The 22,014-nt window shown below is 38.5% G+C and overlaps 1 protein-coding gene and 1 long non-coding RNA gene across 2 annotated transcripts in view; one reads left to right on the top strand and one right to left on the bottom strand.

Annotated features, from left to right (window-relative positions):
* The window catches only part of SLC16A10 (solute carrier family 16 member 10), a 70,610-nt gene that overhangs the window by 6,904 nt on the left and 41,692 nt on the right, over positions 1–22,014 (bottom strand). Inside the window, exon 4 of the mRNA XM_035322124.1 lies at positions 2,712–2,855. Within this exon, the coding sequence (XP_035178015.1) occupies positions 2,712–2,855 (144 nt within the window). The remainder of the gene's footprint in view (positions 1–2,711; positions 2,856–22,014) is intronic.
* Positions 247–1,234, top strand: LOC118164535. The gene is made up of 2 exons (XR_004749530.1): positions 247–572; positions 1,078–1,234. It is a non-coding gene; the product is annotated as an uncharacterized LOC118164535 (long non-coding RNA).

Consider the following 22,014-nt stretch of genomic DNA (forward strand, 5'->3'; position numbering starts at 1 on the left):
CATTTGTAATAAAGAATTCTGCAATGATTGCGCAAGGAAGGAATTCCCTGCATACCAACATTTCTTGAGAAGTTACTCTTCAATCCTTTCACAAACAAAAGCCACAAAACGTATTAAAAAAAATCATACAACTAAAACACTATAATTAGACACCTCACTGCTGCAATTTAAGCAACAATATCAGTATTATTAGGAGCAAAGACTTCACGGTGCTTATATTCACAGGTGGTACCTGAAAGTCTAATTTCATTTTCTCCACAAAGGCATCTTCTGCATTTCTGTTTATCTTTGTATGTTTTTAATCTTCTATTTAATCTTTATATTCTATTAACTTTATGATTATTATTTGTTTGAAGTAAATTAAAGGAATACAAATGTGTCTTTCTACAAAATGAAACAAGTCATTCCAAATCAAATATTTAAAGAAAAGGTTTTGCTTATGCACCATCCTATGTCAAGCATAGGAAACCAATGTCCCACCTCAATGCATAAACAGGTTTTCCACACGAGACATAAGCATTAAAAGAAAACAAGGTCACTTGTCACTCCTAAACATCACAACTTTTTGAAGGGTAAGTGACATCAAATGCACTGGACCAGGCTCCCCAGGGCAGTGGTCACAGCACCAAGGCTGGTGGATTCCAAGAAGCATTTGGGCAATGCTCTCAGACACATGGTCTGATTTTTGGGTGGTCCTGCGTGGAGCCAGGAGTTGGACCCAATGATCCTTGTGGGTTCCTTCCAACTGGGGATATCCTGTGACTCTATGATCAAATGAGTTCATTAGGAAAAATCCTCAAGCAGACAAGCAGATGAGACTTAATTTTCAGGGCAGCATAAAAATTACTTTTAGGTAATGTACTTTATTTAGGATACTAAAGAAAGCTGCCATGAATCATTTGAAGTATTCCACAGAAACTGAAACTACTGAAGAACTTAGCTTCTTGTAGGAATTTAAGGACAGACGTGAAGGAATTCTCAGTTCTGTGTATTCCAGTATGTAAAATACAAACATTATTTAAGCTGAGTTTTTATCTAAGAAATTATTTAGTTATCGGTAGACAAACTCTAAATAAGGTATTGTTGACCAGATTTACTGTATTTTAATTATATTAAGGTTAAACACAGCACTAAACTTTATCTGTAAGAGACAGAATATATGATTTTATTACTAAAGATATCATTTACAAAGCAAAATAGAGTGAAACAGTTCCTTAGGGATTGCAGAAACAGAAGAAAGATGAAGGCTGGGTTTACTGGATAGAGCTTTTATAAGCTGTTCAACTATAACACAGTAAAGTTCGAAGAGAAAATAGAGATTTTACCTGCACTGGTCAAAATTCATTTTAAATAATTTTCACACAAGATAGGATGATGACAGGAACGGTGGGACAACCCAGAATAACACCTGCAGTGAAAATTCACTTTCCCTCCTAAAAATGCTTACTTCAAACAGGAGAGCTGAAGATGAAGAGGCAGTGAATAGCCTAGCAGAAGTGAACATGTGTTTTGCACTTGAAACTAGGAGAAACCAATGGTATGCAGAAGCATCAGAATTCGTACCCTAAATAGGTCCATGGCATTTCAGTGGTAGCCATCCAACAAAAAGCATAAAAAAGCTTACAGAGATTTACTGAAAGTTTGATATGTATCTGATAAAAAGATCTGAAGGTATTTGTGCCTTGTAACACCTCAATGACATCCTTTCACTTCTAAAACTTAATATTGAAGTTTCCTAAAAGTGTAAGAATATGTACTGGGTCAATCTAAATGAATGAGATAAAGTCTCAGTCTCTTTCATCAGGGAATCTGTACATCTGTAACCATGGCAACAAATACTTTTTCTTCAGAAAGTTGGTTCTTTCCCAAGAATTTTTGTTTTGAGTAATGCAGTACAGGTAATAGCCATTAGATGTCTCCCTTGTTATTCCTCATTTTATAAAAAACATCAGAATAAGAACACCCAGTAGATGTAAGTTATTAACTAAAGATTTTCCAAAAATCTGAACTAAAACTGACACTTTCTAAGAAAATAAAAATAAAAAATAAAGTGTTTATAAGTGCGGAGGGCAAGAAATGGGTATCCATATTCATCCCCAAGCCTCAGCATTTCCAGAAACTGAAGGAACAGTACTTTTACCTTTTCCACACAACTCTCTGCAAGTAACCCACTTCATTCAGCAAAAACTTCTCAACTAAGCACCTCTAACACTCTCATCGGCTGAATCAGCACATGCTATGCACAGAATATGCTCTGCATCAAATTATCACCTAACAAATATCAAGAAAGAAGAATCAAAATCCTTAGTGGAAGAACATGAAGAAATCTTTCTATACACATCAAGCAGTTATGGGATAAAACATGGAAAGCAAAATCCAGAAAATCTCACTCCCTTGCTAACGATTACTAATTTCTGGCCTTCCGAGATGAAAATTGCCAGTAGGTAGTAGCCATGTTTTCTTAGCACTAAAAACAAAACCAAAAAGATCAAAAAACATTCATGAATCTTACTCCAGAGACCCCTAGCATCAAAAAACATATGTTGTTTGCTAGAGTGTTAAAATCTCTCAAATTTGAATCCTCAATCAGTTAATTCTGTTTATTTAGTGGTTCCTGCAACTGTAGCCTTCAGAATACTTTTTGTATACATGTATATTCCTTCAAAACCATACCTGTAAATAAACTTTACATACCTGTAAACTTTACATACCTGTAAATAAACTTTTTTCGCACCAGGAATATAATCGGCAACTCTGCCAAAAATCAATCGGCCAATTCCTGAAGTAATGCCCAGACACAGCAGCAGCACTTCTTCTCGCACACTGTCACCAAATCTGTCTTTTACATGCTTCATCTGTTTAAAAAGAGGGTTGAGAAAATAAACAGGCTTTAGAACAAAAAGGAAGAGAAAGTGTAGAAAACTTTGAGGTAAAAAGAGGTGATCTGTGACCCTCAGACTTAAAATATGTCCACAAACGATCCAACTCGCTTATTCTACTTGGACAGGTTTTAAAATATTTTTGCTGCACCAACTTACCAGTATGAAGTGCAATACAATAAAACAATCAGAGAATGTGTTGTTACTTTATTCACATTTTTTAAGGAACTTATTTCAAGAAAACAACAAGGCTAACACCAGCAAATTAAACAGATCTCAAAAAGCATCCCCCCAAGGCACATTTAATATACTAGCAATAGATGCAACATAATGCTGAATCCTCAAATGATCCCTAGAAGAACTGGTTGCTTCACTGGTTAGGTCATACTCTTAGGTCCAAGGACACCAAACGATTAATGAGCATCACCACAATCCTGTTTTGTGCATTCAGGCAGATGTACCAAACGTGTAACAAAGTTCAGGGGCACGAGGGAAATGGGCAAAGTGGCGGGGGCCAGACAGTGCAGGCAGGAGGGGTCTCCCAGGCTGGCTCATCTTGACATCGAGGGACAAAAGGAGGAAGAGGAGCAGGAACCACCAGCAGTGCCAAGCACAATGGCAAGCACTTGCAGGAGAAGGTGCATTAAGAGCAATAATAATTAGGGCAGACACAGGGGAAGAGCAATTTAACAAGCCACTTCGACCTAAAGAACTAAAGCAGCTGACCTACAGTCCTGCAAGTAGACCATCAAACACAGACGTGATGAATTACCAGTATCAGTAATTCTAACCTTTACAGTCACGTAAAAGAAAAAAAGAAAAGAAGAAGAAAAATCACAAGACTGGCTTGATGGATTTGGATTTCTTTTATATTCTTTCTGGACCACAAATAATGGCTTTTGTGGGTATTAAAGCACAATAATTTTAGGTGGTATTTTGTTTTTCATTTTGTTTGGGTTTTGGTGGTTTGTTTATGTGTGGGGTTAAAACAGCCATGAAGGCTAGAAACTAGCCATCAGAGAGACTTTTGCACAACCACTTTTTGAAACACTGTTGGGCAACACCAAATGCACCAAACTGGGCATGAATAGATGTAGAAATTATCTGCATAGTCCTGTGATCCCTGTGCTGAGAGCTAGTTCTCAATAAGAAATTGCAGACTCAGAGGTAAGAAGTAATCTGAAGAAAGTGATTTTTAAGCAATGGACGTGGTCGCCTTGTCTCAAATGTTTTTCTGCAGGCTGACAGGCCTGGCGAGCAAAAGCCACAGAGCAATTTTTGTTATAAGCAATTCTGATCATGTAATATCACTTTAAACTAGAGAATCCTTATTCCCCTATCTATAATGGTAAACTGCAGTTTTAGGAAATACTTCGAGACTGAAATACTCAGGATTGTTTTGTTAATACACAAGCAGAGCCATTTTTTTCAACATAAACGTTTGCTAAGTGGTGGTTGATATTCTTAAATATAAGATCAGTTGGGTTTTGTTTACATATCACAAAGGCTATTAAATCTAGTATTTATCTGTCTAATAAAATTGGTTTTGTCAGAAAGGAAGAAAAATAAGTGTTGTTTTGTTTTTAAACATCAAGTCTAACTTGTTTGAAAGATACTTCCTATTTCTATTTTTTGAGGATTTTTTTCTTGCTTTTTAAGACACATTTAGGAACAGATTCTGATGACGTTTTTCTTCTGGAGTGATACTTAATACAAAGGATAAGCTGTTGTACTTGATGGTGTCCTGTCAAAGGGGAGAAGAGAAGCTGAGTTTTCCCAACCCTGCCTTTCTGTGTCTGTCAACACCTGCTGGCCCAGCTGGCAGAGAAGCCCAGGTGTTTTCTGCCACTCTTTCCACCTGTTCTGCTTTCATGTTTCTGCAGCCTCCAGTTCCTTTAATTAGCAGACCTCATTCATCCAATCCCCAGAGGCTTTTCAAGAGGTAAGATAAAGGTCTACATCTAGATAACTACTAGCTGCGCATCTGCAAATGAGCACCTGAATTTCTCAAAGCAACACTCCAAGGGTGCAACGCTGTCCTCTCTCCCGTCAGAGGGAAAGCATTAGATTCAACCAGCTTAGGTAAGAAAAAAACAGCTACTTGTCTTGAGCTGCAAACACCTAAATTAGCAGTTATTTTTCCAGAGTTCACTCCTTGTAAGAGCACCACAACCTTCAAGAGAGCTTCCAAGAAGATGCAAGGAGAAATTGTTTCCCCAGGAGCCCAGCAGGCAGTGGAGGGGGCTCTCCAGAGGTTTTCCAGACCCAACGGGACAGAGCCCTGAGCGACCTGGTCTGAGCTCACAGCTGACCCTGCTTTGATCAGGGGTTGGACCAGACATCTGGGAGAAGAGGGGGCTTCCAGTCTCACCCATCCTCTGATCCTACCCTATCATCCTTAACACCATATTCAATCTTCAGTGATACAGCCGCTAAGCGACCTGTAAGAGCAGCAGTAACTGAATATTTCAGAACACATTGGTTCCTGATTAATTCACTATAGGTTAATTACATTGATTGATGAAGCAGCTTAAAATAAATACCTCCAGAATTCAGGATTTCCATTGATTCTAGCTGACAGTACTACTCAAAAATCCTGATGGATCAACACTCTTGTCACTGCAGAACTGTACAGGCTATAATTACATGACTTTGTAGGCAGCCAAAGGGGGACCCAGGCACATGGCAGACACAAAGGCCAAAGCATTTCCCTATGGGTTTTGCCTGTCCTCAGTAACATACCAAACCTTTCACACTTGTTAAGTTACAAATCTAATTTGTCCACGTGTAGCAGAGGCCTGCAATTTTGCCTGAGCCAACCAGTACAAATAATGCAGCTCCAGAGGCTTAGGAGATAAGGAAAGCATACTGAAGGAAATCTAGGATTACATATCTCTAAACAGAAAGTTATGACAGAAAATCTGCCACACTTCCGAATTATGAAGGCTACGCATTTATAAATAAAAGAATCAGCAAATTATTAAGAGTTTTACACTTTTTCATTATTCAAATTTTAGAATACGCATTTTTCCCAAAGGAAGTTTAAATATTTTTTTTTCTACACTACAGAAAGAAAAGTAGAACTAAACTGAAAATCTTCAATATTTGCCAGACTAGCACAGCTTCTTCACCATTTTAAAATAAGTTATCTTTGTATCATTTACCAAATCAAGATACAGACCACGGATAAAATAATTGAATGCCTCCCTGGCCCCAGCGTTCTACCTTATACCATTGCTATCTGTATCACAGTAACATACACACAGATCTTACTGTCCAAATTCTTGTTACTGTGAGGATGAGACTAAATGAAAGATTAGCCACTTGGCAGTGGCTGTAAGGGTTTCAGATATACTGTCCTGGGTAACTCTCCATGCAGACAAGACTCCGATTTTTCCAAGATCTTCCATTCAAGGCACACACATTTCAGCTATGTTCATGCACTGAATCAACGATGCAGAGAGAAAAATCCGAGTGCAGCTCCAGTTCTTTTTTCCAAATACAAAGAACTAAGGAACACATATTTGAGAGAGATAATAAACTAGTAAGAAATTATTCTATCAGCTGCTTTTCTCCTGTGTATATTCCATGTTGCGAATTCCCAATCAAGTAAAGCTTTAGGAGGCTAAATGCAATGCAATCTCTTTCTTTCTGAAAGAGATGGCCAACAGCAATATATAACCTATAAAAGTAGCATTTTCTTCAAACATATATGCAAGTCCTGATGTACCCTTACACTGGTTCTGAATGAAAGGAGACATTTACAGAGACCTCTGTTACTGTATGTAAATTGGAGATGACATTCCAGGTAAGTCTAACTGCTCCAAATTAACAGTTTTCTGAAGTAGCCAGGAGGTTCTTTTGGTTTTGATTTTTCATCCCCAGACAGTTAAACAATAAAAATAAAAAAGGGATAGCCTACACAAACACACTTTTCATTTTTCAGGCTTTCCAGAAATGCATGAGTCCTATAAACATCTCCAAGCACAACGGTGATCCCTTGGAATGCAAAGTGGTGAGCAATGACCATAAGTAACCAAGACAAAGCCTTGCATGAGGTGCCAGGTGAGGCTAAAAATGTAACCTTACACACAAAAGGTATGATCAGAGACAGGTCTATCACAGTGGCCATCCCACTCGGTATGGGATCCACTCTGAGATATAAACACTAATACTCAGAACTGTTTCATTATTTATTTATTTTTAAGTACTAATTGGGCCCTCTTGGCCAGATAACAATTTTAAATCCAGACACCCCAAATAACTCTGGACTTGTATAAAGCATGAAACTTAGTCGTCAGTCTCAGCACTGTAGTATCTCCATAATCTATCGATTTATCCATCTGTTGCTACTATGGCCTTCAAAAACCCATTCAGTTTTATTAGAAGACACGATGGCCTTGAACTCAGATTTTCACAGGAAATCAGATTATTTGTTGACAATTGAACTCAGATTATTTGTTCTTTCAAGCTGGAAGGGCAGGAAAGGCAAAAGACAGCAACAAAGTGCACGTCCAAGTAAATGCATTATAAATCAACAGAACACAGTTGGAGCAGGTATAAATGGAAAAATTATACTGATGTTCATCTTGAAGACTAAAAGTAGATCTTCAATATTTCAGAAAACTAAATGATTATGTTTCTTTCATACATCATCTGAGAAAAGAACAGCCTTACTGATAATGCACAGACCTTTCTGTTGTTAGTGCCATCACACAAAATCCTTCTTTCAATGAAAGAACCGACCACATGCCTGAAAAAAATGACTCCTTCAAAGGCCTTGAGTGCCTTAATAAAGATTTATCAAGAACTTTGCAATGAGCTGTCCTAGAAGATTGAAAGTTTCAGGATGTGCTGAAAAACTGAACATGAAATAACTCTAGATAAATCACTGTTTGTTCTATAACAAAAGAACTCAACACAAACAAAAAAGCAACTTGGTTCCCAGAGAACTGTACAATAATAAGCACATGGAAGGTCATTTCATGCAAATACATTTCTGATCTAGACTCCAATGAAATGTTTACTGCTTAACCAAAAGCTAGCAAATGGACTAGCAACTTCTGAAATAATCATGACTCCTGAACATCAACTGAAATAGTGATATTCATGCCAGTAAGCATGAAATAGCACTATTAATACCTAACATAGAATGATAGCACTCCCATAAAAATGTATCTGAGATTGATAAAGTATTTATTTTTCTTTTTCATTTTTGTTTTAATAAATCAAGTGTCCACCTGACAAAAGTATGTGTATATACATGTTTCTGGAAGAGATATTCCCATTTACATATTGCCACAACAGTGACACTTCTTTCTAGCTCTGGCCAATTTAATCTACATAACAAACAAGGAAAGAATATAAGAAACAAGGTGATTATTTAGTTGACAACCAGGAAATTTTCCATTATTCCACCAAGTAAAGCAGATTAAACAGAATAATCCATACACCATAATGATTCAGAGTATCTTGAAGGACTGTGGATGTTCAGACTGAAGAAGAGAAGGCTCTGGGGAGATCTCATTGCATCTTTTCAATACTTCAAGGGGGCTCATAAAAATGAAGGGGAAGCAACTTTTTGCTTGGGTAGATGATAAAACAGGAGGGAATGGTTTTAATCTAAAAGAGGGGAGATTTAGATTAGATGTTAGGAGGAAATTCTTCATTCAGAGGGTGGTGAGGCACTGAATGCCTGGAGGTGTTCAAGGCCAGGTTGGATGAGGGCCTGGGCAACCTGATAGTGAGCGGCACCCCTGCCTATGACAGTGGGGTTGGAACTAGATAATCTTTAAGGTCCCTTCCAACCCAAAGCCATACTATGACACGATGATATATACGCTCAGTTTTACTTAAGAAATTCAGATTATAAATTATCAGCTTAATTGTTTGGCCTATTTAACATTTAAAGATTAAGAATTCAGACTAGATTAAGAAAACCTTAGGTTGACAATCACATAGCTAGTTTTGTTTTCCAAAATAGCTAGTCCTGAAAAAGTTTGCCTTCCAAAATGATTTTGTTGTTGTTGTTTTTGTTTTTTAAATCTCAGAAGAGGTGTTATTGTAATCTTTAAGAACATGTAGAGAATGAGTATGATCCCAAAGATCAAAATAGGCAACAGATGCATAAGACTTACAAACTGGAGACAAGAAGGCAAGGGTCGTTAACCAATAACACTTTTTTCACTTATTAGAGTCACAAAGGCTAATCATTTTTAAAGCAATTAAACCAGCTCTCGGGTCTTGAGAGGGTGCATGCCAGCAGGGAGGCCTGAAAAGCATTCAGGGATTGGTGCAAGAAAACATGCTGGGGGTCTGAGAGTAGCCTGAAGTAGGGGACAACACTTGCAGCACAATGTAGTCCATGACTTCAGCTCATTCCCTCTACAACTCCACGTTCTCAAGATATTTTCAGGTCCTGCCTCCCAGTAGAAACTCCTGGCTTCTGGAGATGCCAGAGACTGCAACCCATTGGATGCCCAAGAGACAGCTTAAAGAAATGGGCACCAGGATACTGATGGATTGGTCTGGCTCAAGCAGCAGCCAGACGGAAAAGGCACACACATCTCTGGGCAAGCTCACAGTGACCAGCAAGGATGAGGAGTAAAGCCAGGATATGCAAGAACTGAAGTGTTATATGTACCCAAGGAAAGAGAATTAAATCTTTGAATAACTTAGCCTTTTTAATCATTTTCTAAAATTGATTCTCATTTGAGACTACAGCCCACAGCTTACGATCACAGTTTTACAAGTTCCTTGTGGCCTCATCCAGCATTTCCTAAACCTATCTTGCTCTCAAAACTGAACTAGCCACTATGTCTAAAATAAGCTACTATCAGCAAGTCCTAGAAAGTTAAAGGTCAAGCACATTTAAACAAACAAACAAACAAAAACTATGCTTAAACATCTAACAGATAACATCCCCAGCTAGGGATCAACATAGATTTGCCAAAAAAAAAAAAAAAAAATGTCAAACAACCTTAATTTCTCTCCACTACATTGTGGGCAGCAAACTTAGTCGACACAGAGGTTAGATGTAATTTATCTTGACCTTGGCCAGAGTTTTGACATTCTCTCACACACAGCAGTTCTCATGAAACAGTTTGTGATACATGACTTAGATTAAACTGTAAATATGAATGTTCAACTGTTTGGAATAGCTGTTCTTGAAGAATAGTTATTACTGATTCATTGTAGAATTGAAGCCTGCCCCAATCTAACACTATCTAACATTTTCATTAATGATATGGACAGTGAAATAGAAAACGCTTACTGAATCTGCAAATTACATCAAATGAGGGAATACTTGCAGGTACTGTGAAGAAAGACAATTTCAAGATGATCTTGGCATCCTGGCATCCCAGTCAAGTAGTGTTGGTAGTGTGAACTAAATATGATTAATTTTCATAAAAAATGTATGAGGTAAATAATATACAAAAAACACTACTTGGGATTTAAAAAAAAAAAAAAAAAAAAAGAAAAAAAAAGATGAAAACAAGATGGGAGAATGACCTGGCAACAGTTCTTCAGAAAGGGACCTGAAAGTTTGGCAGATCAAGTTTCAACATGTTCCAATAATGCCATCGTATTGCAAAAAATAATAGTAGACATGTCAATTCATAAGGCATATGGTGTGATCTTCACACCCTGCTCTGTACCAAGGCCTCAGCTGGGTTACATCCAAGTGTAGACATTACTCATATCTGGGTAGCCCATGGTTCTCACAATGGGAGTAAAGGCTAGGGAAAAAAAAAAAAAAAGGTGGAGGAAAGGAGGACAATGGGCTTAAGCTACCCCAAAAGAAAGTTAGGTTAGACATTAAGAAAACCTTTCCAAATGTGGAACAACTGCCAACTAGCAGAAATTGAAAGAAGCTATGGAGATTTTTAATACTAGTTGAGCTATAGGCGGCTATTAGTTAAGCTTTAAATTGGGTAAAGTATTATGATTCCCCCACTCTTATTCTTGATGAATCAGTGAAGTGATTTGATGGACATATATAACTACAAATACATACATACTGAATGTTATAACTTGAAAAGTTTGTTTGTTTAAGCTCTGGCTTGGTAAAATTCTGCTGAACACTTGATTAGTAATAAGCTTATGATTGAAGGAAAACATTTCCTGACATCACATCTCACTTACATTTTAGAAAAATAGTAATTCTTTTCAAATCCGTGTAGCATTTATTAATGTGATAAATTATTCTGTATCAGGTTATAACTTGTCTAATTAAAAGCAAGCATATTATATGCTATGCTATGATTAAGAAATTATGTTATTCCAAAACAATGGATCAAGATATCCTGTACAAATATCCAGTTACAAGAAAATACTTTCATAATCACTGATGATTAACACTGTATGCACTGGGCCTATTAAAAAACACTTAGACTAATTGTTTTAAGCATAATTTACCATGGATTCTCAAAGCAGCTAATGGGAGTGAAACTTACAGTATGGACTAATTTTGTTTAGCATACTTGAGCAAAACTGTAATATGGTTCTGCTGCTACACATCCAGTTTACTCTTCCCTGACTTGAAAGGAAAAAAAATGAAAAAAAGAAAAAAGAAAACTAGATCTGTTGTACTATGCTGTCTAATATTGATAAGGCCTTGGCCTTGACTTCCAAACAAACAAGGTCAAAAGGACTAGTCAGTCAAGCTAACAATCTTCTAGCCAAGTAAGGTGAATACCCCTCAAATTGAAAAACATTTCTGAAAGACCGCTGCAGGACTGATTCAAGGTCTCTGGAATCTGCCCTATTGAACAACTAAAGAAGTTCATTATTTCTGTTTCATGAGAACATTCCTGTTTTATAACTACTTAGACAAGAAGATGACAAAGTGAAACTCTGGAAGCTGGACTGAAATCGGAGTGAAAATAAGTGTTGGCATAAAGCAAAGTAGTTAACGTGGGAGCAATTTATGAATAGTTAAACTAAAGCTTTTATAAAACAGGCCAGTTACCATTTTTACAAAATAATGCTATTAGCTCAGGTAAAGTTTTCAACTTAACCGTAGAATTAGAAATAAGATTAACAAGTATGATTATATAATTAATATATGTCAAAATAAACCAACTGATTACAGCAGCTCCTTCCAAAAACCTTGAACATAAAGAAGATTGTGTTTTTAAAGTCTCTTGAGGAATGTGAATGTGAAGCGAATCTGATGGAGGGAGCTGACTGGTTAATAAAACAGGGATTCATTCATGTACCTACATAAATATTACAATGCTACCATCTTCTAAGACAGGCTGACTTCCTTAGTCTACACAACAATATTACGTCTCTTAGGACTAGACTCTTGAAACCATAGGATTCAGGTGAGTAAAATCAAACCAGATTCTCAAGCCTTCATTCAGTTACCACATAACTCTGCAGGCATCCATAACACTTGAATATTTAAGATCTGCTTGTGGACATGCTCATAATCACCTCAGTTTTGACAGGGCTGAGTGAAGTGCCTGTCTCATTCTACTGGGAGACAAGGTGGAAAACAAACCACATCTCTCAGTAGTCTTGATTCTAGGCAGAAGTGCCAAATAATGCTGACAAATATCTACCAGATCAGGGCCCAGCAAAATTTGATCCAGTATTTGCATTTTCCTTTAAAACACAATAAAAAGAGATAATGATAGACTCCCCTCCTCTTACAGAGCTACAGCCCTCCCTCAGGGTATAGACGTTTGTGTACAGTTTTCTTTCCAGCCTGAAGCAACCTAAAACCATGGCTCCCCTTTTCCTAGGAAATACTCTGCTCAGTAGTAATGACTTAAATTTTAACTCAATCAGCAGGAAAGAACCTGGAAAATAGATCATGACTTCACTAGCAGCAACCAAATGGAAACAGCTAGGTTTCAAGATTTCCTCGAAGGAAATTCACAAGTCTGAACAAAAAATAAAGAGCAAAGAGGGTTTCTAGGCAGCTTTTCTTGGAGCAGAAACTGGACACAAAAGCTAGTCTGCATGACTGAACAACGTTTCTTCACTTAATTTTGATGAATAAGTTTCCTGACTCTGTTTGAGAATAGTACCAAAAAGAAAGTCAACTGTGATCCCAGGTTTCTGGGCACCCGTGGAGCAGAAAGAGTTTAATTCAGGCCATGATGCTTCAAACACCCAAAAAGACAGGAAGCTGAGTACCATTAGAATAGCATTAAATATATATATATATATATATATATATATATATATACACACACACACACACATTTTTATTTTTTTTATTCTCTGACTTAACTATATCCTGTCTGATATTAGAATAGTTTGTATTATCCAAAAATATATTGAGTAGTATACTATTAGAGAATGATACAAAAAAATTACAATGTAATTCAGACCTCTCAATCTGTTAGCATTGCACAGGCCAGAAGTTTGCTCTATGCTTCATTCTTATCCTTCAAAATCTTACTGAATATACTGCTACCTAATGTATTTTCTTGCAGTGAACTGTCATGTCTGGGAGGGGAAGGAAATACACACATCTGACTTACTCTTCTCAGTTTTTGTCCTTTCTGTACTTATGATTTTTACTCTTCTCCAATATGTACTTGGAAAACAGCTTAAATATGTTTTCATAAAAAGATTTTCTTTTCTTTTTTTGCTCCCACCACCCCCAGTGTCAGAAGTAGGTAATAAAAACTAAAAAGTAGTCAAGAATAAATACTGCCAGATCAACATTGAGGAATACCGAGAAAGAAAGAGGTGCACAGGATAATTACAGAAGTGGGTAAAGGGGGAAAATTTCACTAACCTGGGCAGACAAACTGCAGCAGATGTTGAGATCTGAAGGGAGATAAATGCAAAGATTAGAAAAGCAAGTAAAGCATGGAGAGCCACTGAAGATTTGAGGTCTCAGAAATATCTTCCTGAATTACACTGGACCTTTACAAAACCAGTGCCTTGCTAACTTTTTTGAGGGGGACAGAAATATGGTAGATAAAGTGGATGAGAAAGGTAATAGTGCTAAAATCAACAGGTATACCTATAGCTTTATCTTCAGATTACCTACAGTATGGAAAAATATCCGTTTGACACAGTTACCTGTTAGTACTAAACATCATTTAAAAGATACTATCCTATCTTTACAAAACATGCAAACACTAACTGTTGGGAAATGAATGATGTAGTAGCCTTTGGGCAAATGAATGATGGAGATCTGAAAAAATAAGTGGGTTTCTTGAACCAATGAAAGGAAGTGAACATGGTGATGGGGGGTGATTTCTTTTTTTTTTCATTTTTAGAGTTGAAAAACATTCAGATATATCAATCAGATATTAAACACTTTTTATACTTTTTTTTTAGTAGCAAACTTGTGACATAATACAAGTGGTTCACAAAACAGAGACAATACTTACCTTACAAGAACTGAGTTTCTTCAGGATGTGCTATGTGTACATTCTTTACTTTGGATGTGCATGTATTTAAATTGTTTAAGTTGAGAGCTTTTTGGTTACTAGAGTCCATATATTACACATTGTACTTTCCATCATTCTTTGCACTCAGACATAAAGGGCAGCATCTATAGCCGTGTTGCTATTTGTCTCCACTAGGGAATCCAGGGCACAAGACTTGAAGGGAGGGAAGAGAGGTGCAGGGCTAGGACTGTGCACACAAAATGCACAACCTGAAGAGCTTCAGTTATTGCAATGTATATATGAGCTGCCTACTATGACTCCTTGAGCAGGTTCACCTTCCACTGCAGAGAACACACACAGCAGAACTGCCACCACCTAGGCACAGATGACCATTCTTGTGAGGACAGTAACTGGAATGCTGGTTTCTCAAATGGGGACTCTAATCTAGAGATGTCACACCTGACAACATCTAAGGAACACAACATCAGTAGGGTGGCATTGAAGAGTTACCAAAATATTTTTAAGTGTCATTGTGAACAATAACTTGGATCCTGTGAGCAGTGCATCAACTACTGCAGTGAGATTTAGCCTGACCACCCTCTAGCTTGTGCAGATAGAGCAGCTCAGATCTACCTGGAGAATGTTGGTGGTCACTATACGGTCTGTATTTTCCAGTATAATTCTTTTTAGGAACTAAAGCTTTTGCCAGGGGAAGGTGCAGTTTATATGTGGAAAATAGCTGTCTTTCTGAATGGGCAGAATAGAGAGACTGTATAGTCCCAAATAAATAAGGCCTTTCACAAACTGAATATACACAAGTGAACACAGTTTTCAAAATACATAGCAATAACTTTGGGTAAGTTCCTAGGAAAACTGAGTACAGAGGATCTCATGAGAGCCTGGCTTTTTACTTTGGAGTTGCTTGCACAGGAAGATGGTTTGTACTGGCAAGTGTTCCATGAGGCAAAGGTTCAAGCATGCATGAGGACTAGATTGAATTCGCACAGCAGAAACAGATCTCTTACTAGCACGAACAAGGCAAATCGCTGCTACACAGCTGAGAAAGAGGTAGAGACAAGAAGTCAAAATAGATGGTTGGTAAAGAACAGGGCTGAAGGACAAATCATGTTGGTTCAATTTAAGAAGGCAGTCCAATTGAGGGGAAAAAAAAAAAAAAAAAAAAAAAAAAAAAGTTGAATCACAGGAAAGCAAGGATCTTGCCCTCAGGGAGGAAAAAAAGAACTCAAATCTGCAAGGCTTTTCTTTACTAAAGAACCGGAACAAAATGGATGTTGTAGCAAAAGATGGAAAGTATAGACCAGAAGACAGCACTATCTTTTTGTAGACAGACTATGTACGTGGGTGTAGCAGCTAGATCCAGCAACTTCAAAGTAACAAACAGAGAAGATCTGGAGACAGACTAAGCCACACAGAGAAGATAACTAAGTCTTCTGGGGCTGTCTGATTTTGTGATGCAGCCTGGAAGGTGAATGAGCTTGTTTGTATACATAAACAAGTTCTTATGACTAACAAAGTACTTTACAGAGACTCCAACCATCCCCATGCCCTTCTCCAAAACAACAACAAAAAAAAATGGCTCTTATTAGGATGGTGAAGATTTTGCACTCAGATTAGCTTCCTCCTAAGAAGCAAACTGCCTAAATCATTTGTTTTTCTATGACAAACAAACAAAAAAAAAAAAAAAAAGTTTAGGTGCCAGTCATCTGTTCTGATGAGATATAACTGAAACAAATTAATTGCTTCAAAGCAGTGAATTCCCTGCACGGGGAAGGACTGTGACCTTTCTCTCCGATCATACAAAATACAACTGCAGTACTGCCCATAACAATCTTTAAGCCCAGAGCTTATCTAAGAGAATGGATTCTTAAATTCTCAAAACAGTTTACATTTTGTGGACACCATATCTGTCACTAAGACCAGTGAGCTTCTTCCCCAGTGAACCGCTCACCAGCACTACTGCCCTGCATGTCAGCAGAAAGTCCCTCGCAGAGGCTCACTAAACTCTTCCATAACTTTAAGAAGGCAGAAGCGTACCAATAAAAAATACCTGCCTGTTGAACAGGCCAACTTTCAGCAACCCACCTGCACGAGAGATACAGCCTGGCATGTGGCAAAACGCACGTTGTTACTGTTGTGTTTCTATCTACAAGCCCAAACACAGTCTAGAAGTTACTGAGAAGTACACCCTTGCAAATGTGGAAAACAAAGAGGCCACCATTCATTAACCTCCACTATGCAAAGGGAAAAGGTTTGACTTCCAAGGGTTTAAAAATCCTACTGAGCTCCTCCATCAGGCCTCTAAATATTTCACCACTAAGTATTTTCTGTAAAGAAGATCCTCAAAGCTGTCAATAAATGACAAGGACTCTGTACTATCAGTGGTTTTGACCTAGCACAATTTAAGGAACACACAGGGTAGTGTAATGGGAGCGTGGAATCTTGGAAGTTGGGACATAAGAACCAGTCTCTTAATTACACGGCAGTTCACAGATGAACCAGTTTCTCCAAACATTCTGGGAGGAAAGTGAGCAATTTCCTCTTTTCCAGGAGATTTCCTACGGTAGAAGGCATGGGAAGGACAGCTGAAACACCACGGGAAGTAACGCCCTGAGCACCCCAATGAAAGAGAAGCCAGGATGACTAGGCACACTGGGTGGGCAATGCTGACTCAAACCCTCAAACTGGGCCAAGGGCCTCCAAAGGATAACACGGTCAGTCACTTAATCCCTGTCACAGCTGTCTGCAGCTGAGCAGAGCAGGGGATGACTGGCCTGGTAGGAATGCATAACATAACTGGCTGTTCTTCCCAACTGTTCCCAAGGTCTACAAAAAGAGAAGAAGGCTGAACTGACTATCTTCACCCAGCATATGCATTGAATCTCTCACCTTTTCCAAGCACAGCATTCCTGGTTTACATACAGCAATACAGAGGACATATATACTATGGTATATTTTGATTTCATGGTGAGAACCAGGGTCTTTCTACAGCGATCATAGCTACACAAAGTGATGCCCAATGCTGGCAGCCAAGCCTGTTTAGAAGTTAATCCTTCACCACATTGTTGCAGTTTCCCCAGGAATGTGAACAGCAGTTTACCAGCAGAGGCAACGAATCACATTTTGAAACAGCATAAGATGCCAGTAGAACCCAAGTCTGTACCTAATGTCAGTGCTGGGGGTGCTGCATCTTTTTGAGAACACTTTTCATCTGGCCAGCTGCTTTGAAGCCTCTTTAATTCAAAATTTTCCCCTCCAATACAGTTGATTAAAATCTTAGAACAAAGTCCAAGGAGATGCTTTGTTTCTCAGTAGCAGCTTCTAGAACCTGAGGCAATATCCACCTGCTTATTCCAGGAGCTGTGGCAGTGCTCTCATTTCCCTGATCTTTGAAAGTCCAGCTGAACCTATTCCTGGTATGTGCGGATTCATAAAAGCAATGAAGCACTGAATCTGTAGTATTTATGTATGGAAGGTACGTATGGAAGGGCATAAATCCAGTATTTAAATCTGGATCCCCTTAAACATGAAGCACACAGACACAGAACACAGCGCTGCTGCTAACCAAAAATGTCTACATACGCAAGTATGCACTTATGGAATATGAATGTGGATAAACATCAGAAGAAAAAGTCAGATTTACACATCAAAATAAGAAATAGGAAACAAAGCAGGGTGAGAAATACTGAGCTCTGTTTCCTGAACTATGAAACTCGGGAATAGAGTACAGTCAGTGTTTCGGTGTTGTTAACTTTCACATTGCACATCAATTATAGACATCACAAGACATAGCTTTGTATCCAAGTGTCTAATCATATTCAAACAATAAGCTTAATTTTCAAATAAGTCTGGCCATGTCTGAGGAGTAACTATTTTCTTTATCAATAAAAGGTTCAGATTTAGAAACATAATCTCTATCAATATGCATTTTTATTATATTGCCTTCCATCCATTTTTTGTTTGGTTGTTTTGAGGTTCGTTTGTTGATGTTGTTTAGTCTTTAAAAAAAAGTAATATATATTTACACTGCTTTAATTATTCAATTATTAAAATCAGCTTTTCATCCTACATTTGAAATACAGGGTTGAAGGTGTCAAGCACTGTAAAAAAAAAAAAAAAAAATAGCATGACCTATCATTAGCAACAAGACATATTCAATAAAAGCAACTGCTACACCAAACCACATCTTTATTTTAAACTGAATTGATGGAGGTAGTGTAAACATCCCAGGACAAATTACAATGGGACTGAAACATTGCACACAGTGTTAAGATGATGTTCTCCAGTCCTATCAGTATTCCTCACATTGCCTGACTATTGCTATCAAAACACAACACAGTACTGGGCCACGTTTTGTGAAATGTGTCATTACTGACAGTCCTAAACTCAAACTGAACCTAACTTAGAAGACTATGCAGTGACAACACCCATTTTAAGCAGTATTTATTTTTCACCCTGCTAAATAAAGCACAAAAAAAGCAAGGGCATCTTTTTTAAACTGCCTAGCATGCTATGTCACACTTTAGACAGAGTTGAACTAACAAGCTCCTAAGAATTAACAATGTATGATAAGAAGATACTTAAAATTGAGAGGAGTAGCGGCCATTTGATTTAGTAATCCCATGAACTATCAGCTTCCTATTCAACAATCTGAATCACTGATGAAATAATATAATAAAACTAAGTCAAAATGTATGTATACTAGTTCTCCTAGCCCAGTTCACCAAAACTGTATGGAATGGAACACCCGCTAACAGAATTTGACATCAAGCAAGTTGGGTTAAATCTTTTTTGTTTTTCCCCTGGAAAAGCCAAAAGGAATAAATATGATGTCTATTTCAAACTTAGCAAACAGCTACAAATCAGGCACTGGTAACTCACGCCAGCTAGCACACCATATAACTTGCTCATTTGTTTAATTTTGATTACAGCCTAATTCATGGGAGGTTCTTTTATCTTGTTTTAACAGACTTGTGCTCAGTCTAGCAAACAAGGCAAGACTGGTTAAAACTGTGAAGGCCTGGCTAATTCTGTTATTCCAAAGCCTGAAATAAACTTAAATATCTTTCTTACCTCCTTCTTCCCAATATGTTTCAGGAAACATGAAACAGAAATCCATGCTGGCCTCAGAAGCAGCCGGAGCCACAGATTATTTTACCGACCAGCTGCTGTGCCAAGCCAGCATGCAGCAGCTGATATGCTGTGCCTGTAGCACACCATGCCTGCAACCTTCAGCTCCCCTGGGCCTAATTGTTGGCACACAGCTGGTAGGCATGTGGAGCCTGTGCCCGCTTCACCATGTGGCCAGGAGCACCCATGTGCTGACAGAAGCTGATGCTCCAGGTAGGAAAAATGGGACTGGGTAGAGTAGAGGGGCCAGGGCTGAGGGTGTTGGGATAGGAGGGAGGAAGAAACAGGCCAGGTGTCTCAGTCAGGCTGATTTAGTGGAAGTCTGGGAGAACTACCCAACACAGAGAAACCAGCTTAAGAAGACAGGTGGTGTTTGGAAACAAAGCTGAAATTCTGATATAAGGTAGTACACAGGTAGAGAAGATGGCTGGGCATAGTTTTCAAGTTGGACAGGCCCAAGGCAGGCCTTCTCAGCAGCAGAGGAAACTCTTACTTTCAAGAGAATAGTTTACAACTCCATCCCTAAATCTTTCCTGGAGCATCATATGTAGATGTGCTTTCATTGGGCACTTGCAACCAGCAGCAGTCTAGCAGCCTGGCTATTGCTGACCATCCCCAACAGCAGAAAGATTTCAAGAGTTTTAGCATAATGAAAGCTGTCAGTTGTCCAAATACCAAATCCCTTTTCCAGTTTTGCATACAATTACAAAAACACAGTAAACAATGGGACAGTAGTAAACTTCATTTTCTAAAGCAGAGGAAAGTAATTCTTAGTTTGGAAGATGCATGAGCAAAAGTCACTTTTCCTTACACAGCGTTCAATTTATCTGGAACTTTTGGAAGTACATAAAATGTGTTTTGTTTGTTTGTTTGTTATCAAAAGCAGACAAAACTAGGTTCAAAACAAAATTCAGAGTTATCTAATTGGGGTATTTGTATTTGAAGGACAGTATTTGTGTTGAAGGGCAGAATTCATGCTGTTCCTTCATAGAGGCATTCTCCAACACTTGCATGTTCAGACTTTCAAATACAGATCTCCAGAGACCTAAAGTTTTAAGGAGTCCACCAATCATACAATGGGACTTGGTAGGTCAGGTAGATGGAAAAGACCTTCAGGATCACTAAGTCCAACAAACGTAGATGATTCTACACATCATTGCCCACCAGCAAATAGTATTATAGTTCTTTACTTATTCATGTTTTCATAAAAATAAATTCATCTGTCAAGTGTCCAGTTATAAAAAAATACCTTTTTTGAAATTATTATGTTAATTACCATTTATATGGATGACGTGTAAAGACAAGAATGAAAGCTAAGCTGCTGCTTGTTTAGACGGATTCTATTTAAAAACAGTGGGAGCTTAGTATGCATTATTTAAGAAGATTTTCCTCTGGTTTATAGGAGGAGCAGAGCAATTATACTGTAAAATTAGGTATTTAATAGAAAAAGGCCATGAGGCCTCCCCTCAGCCTGCTCTGCTCTGGGCTGAGCAAACCAAGGGACCTCAGTCTCTCCTGAGGCATCTTGCCCTCCAGACCCTTCACCATCTTTGCAGCCTTTCCATGTACTGGAGCTGTATTCTGCAACCAAAATCTGTGCCAATCTGATATAGAGGAAAAAGTAAATCAATACTTGTATTTTAGAGGTTCTGCTTGAATAGTCTTGTTCTTCAATTCTCTGGAAACATTAGTAGCTGTATCTAATAGCTAACAGTATTCTTGGCTGCATTAAGCAAAGTACTGCCAGCAGGGCAAGAGAGGTAATCCTTCCCCTCTAACTCAGCATTGCTGAGGACACACCTGGAGCACTGTGCCCAGTTCTGGGCCCCCCAGTACAAGAAAGACCTGGACATACAGAAAAGAGTTCAATAGAGGCTGCCAAGATGATCAAGGTGCTGGAGCACCTCTTCTTTGGGGAGGAGAGGCTGAGGGAGTTGGGACTGTTCAAGCCTGGAGAAGAGGAGGCTCAGGGGGATCTCACTGATGTGTGTAAATACCTGAAGGGAGGGTGCAAAGAAGACAAAGCCAGGCTCTTTTCAGTGGTGCCCACTGCCAGGATACAAAGCAATGGGCATAAACTGGAACACAAGTGGTTCCATCGGAGCACCAGGAAGCAGTTTGTTAATGTGTGTTTTAGAGAGCAGAGGCACAGGTTGCCCAGAGACACTGTGGAGCCTCCCTACCTAGAGATCTTCAAAAGCCACCTGGAGATAGTCCTGGGCAAGCAGCTCTGGGTGTCCCTGCTTGAGCAGGGGTTGGAGCAGACGGCCTCTAGAGGTCCCTTCCAAACCTAACCATTTTGTGATTCTGTAATGCTTGCTCTACAACACTTCCCTTTTATTCTGCTGAACACTTATTTCAGAACATCTCTGCAGAATTTAACAGCATAAGATCGTAAAGTCATAGAACCATTTAGGTTGGAAAAGACCTCTAAGGTCATCAAGTCCAGCCATTAACCTAGCACTGCCAAGTCTACCACTAAACCATGTCCCTAAGCACCACATCTACATGTCTTTTGAAGACCTCCAGGAATGGTGACTCAACCACTTCCTTAGGCAGCCTGTTCTAATGCCTCACAACCCTTTCAGTAAATAAATTTGTCATAGTGAAGAAAGATGTCACCA

Source organism: Oxyura jamaicensis, chromosome 3 (assembly GCF_011077185.1).
Source record: "Oxyura jamaicensis isolate SHBP4307 breed ruddy duck chromosome 3, BPBGC_Ojam_1.0, whole genome shotgun sequence".
Classification (NCBI taxonomy): Eukaryota; Metazoa; Chordata; class Aves; order Anseriformes; family Anatidae; genus Oxyura; species Oxyura jamaicensis.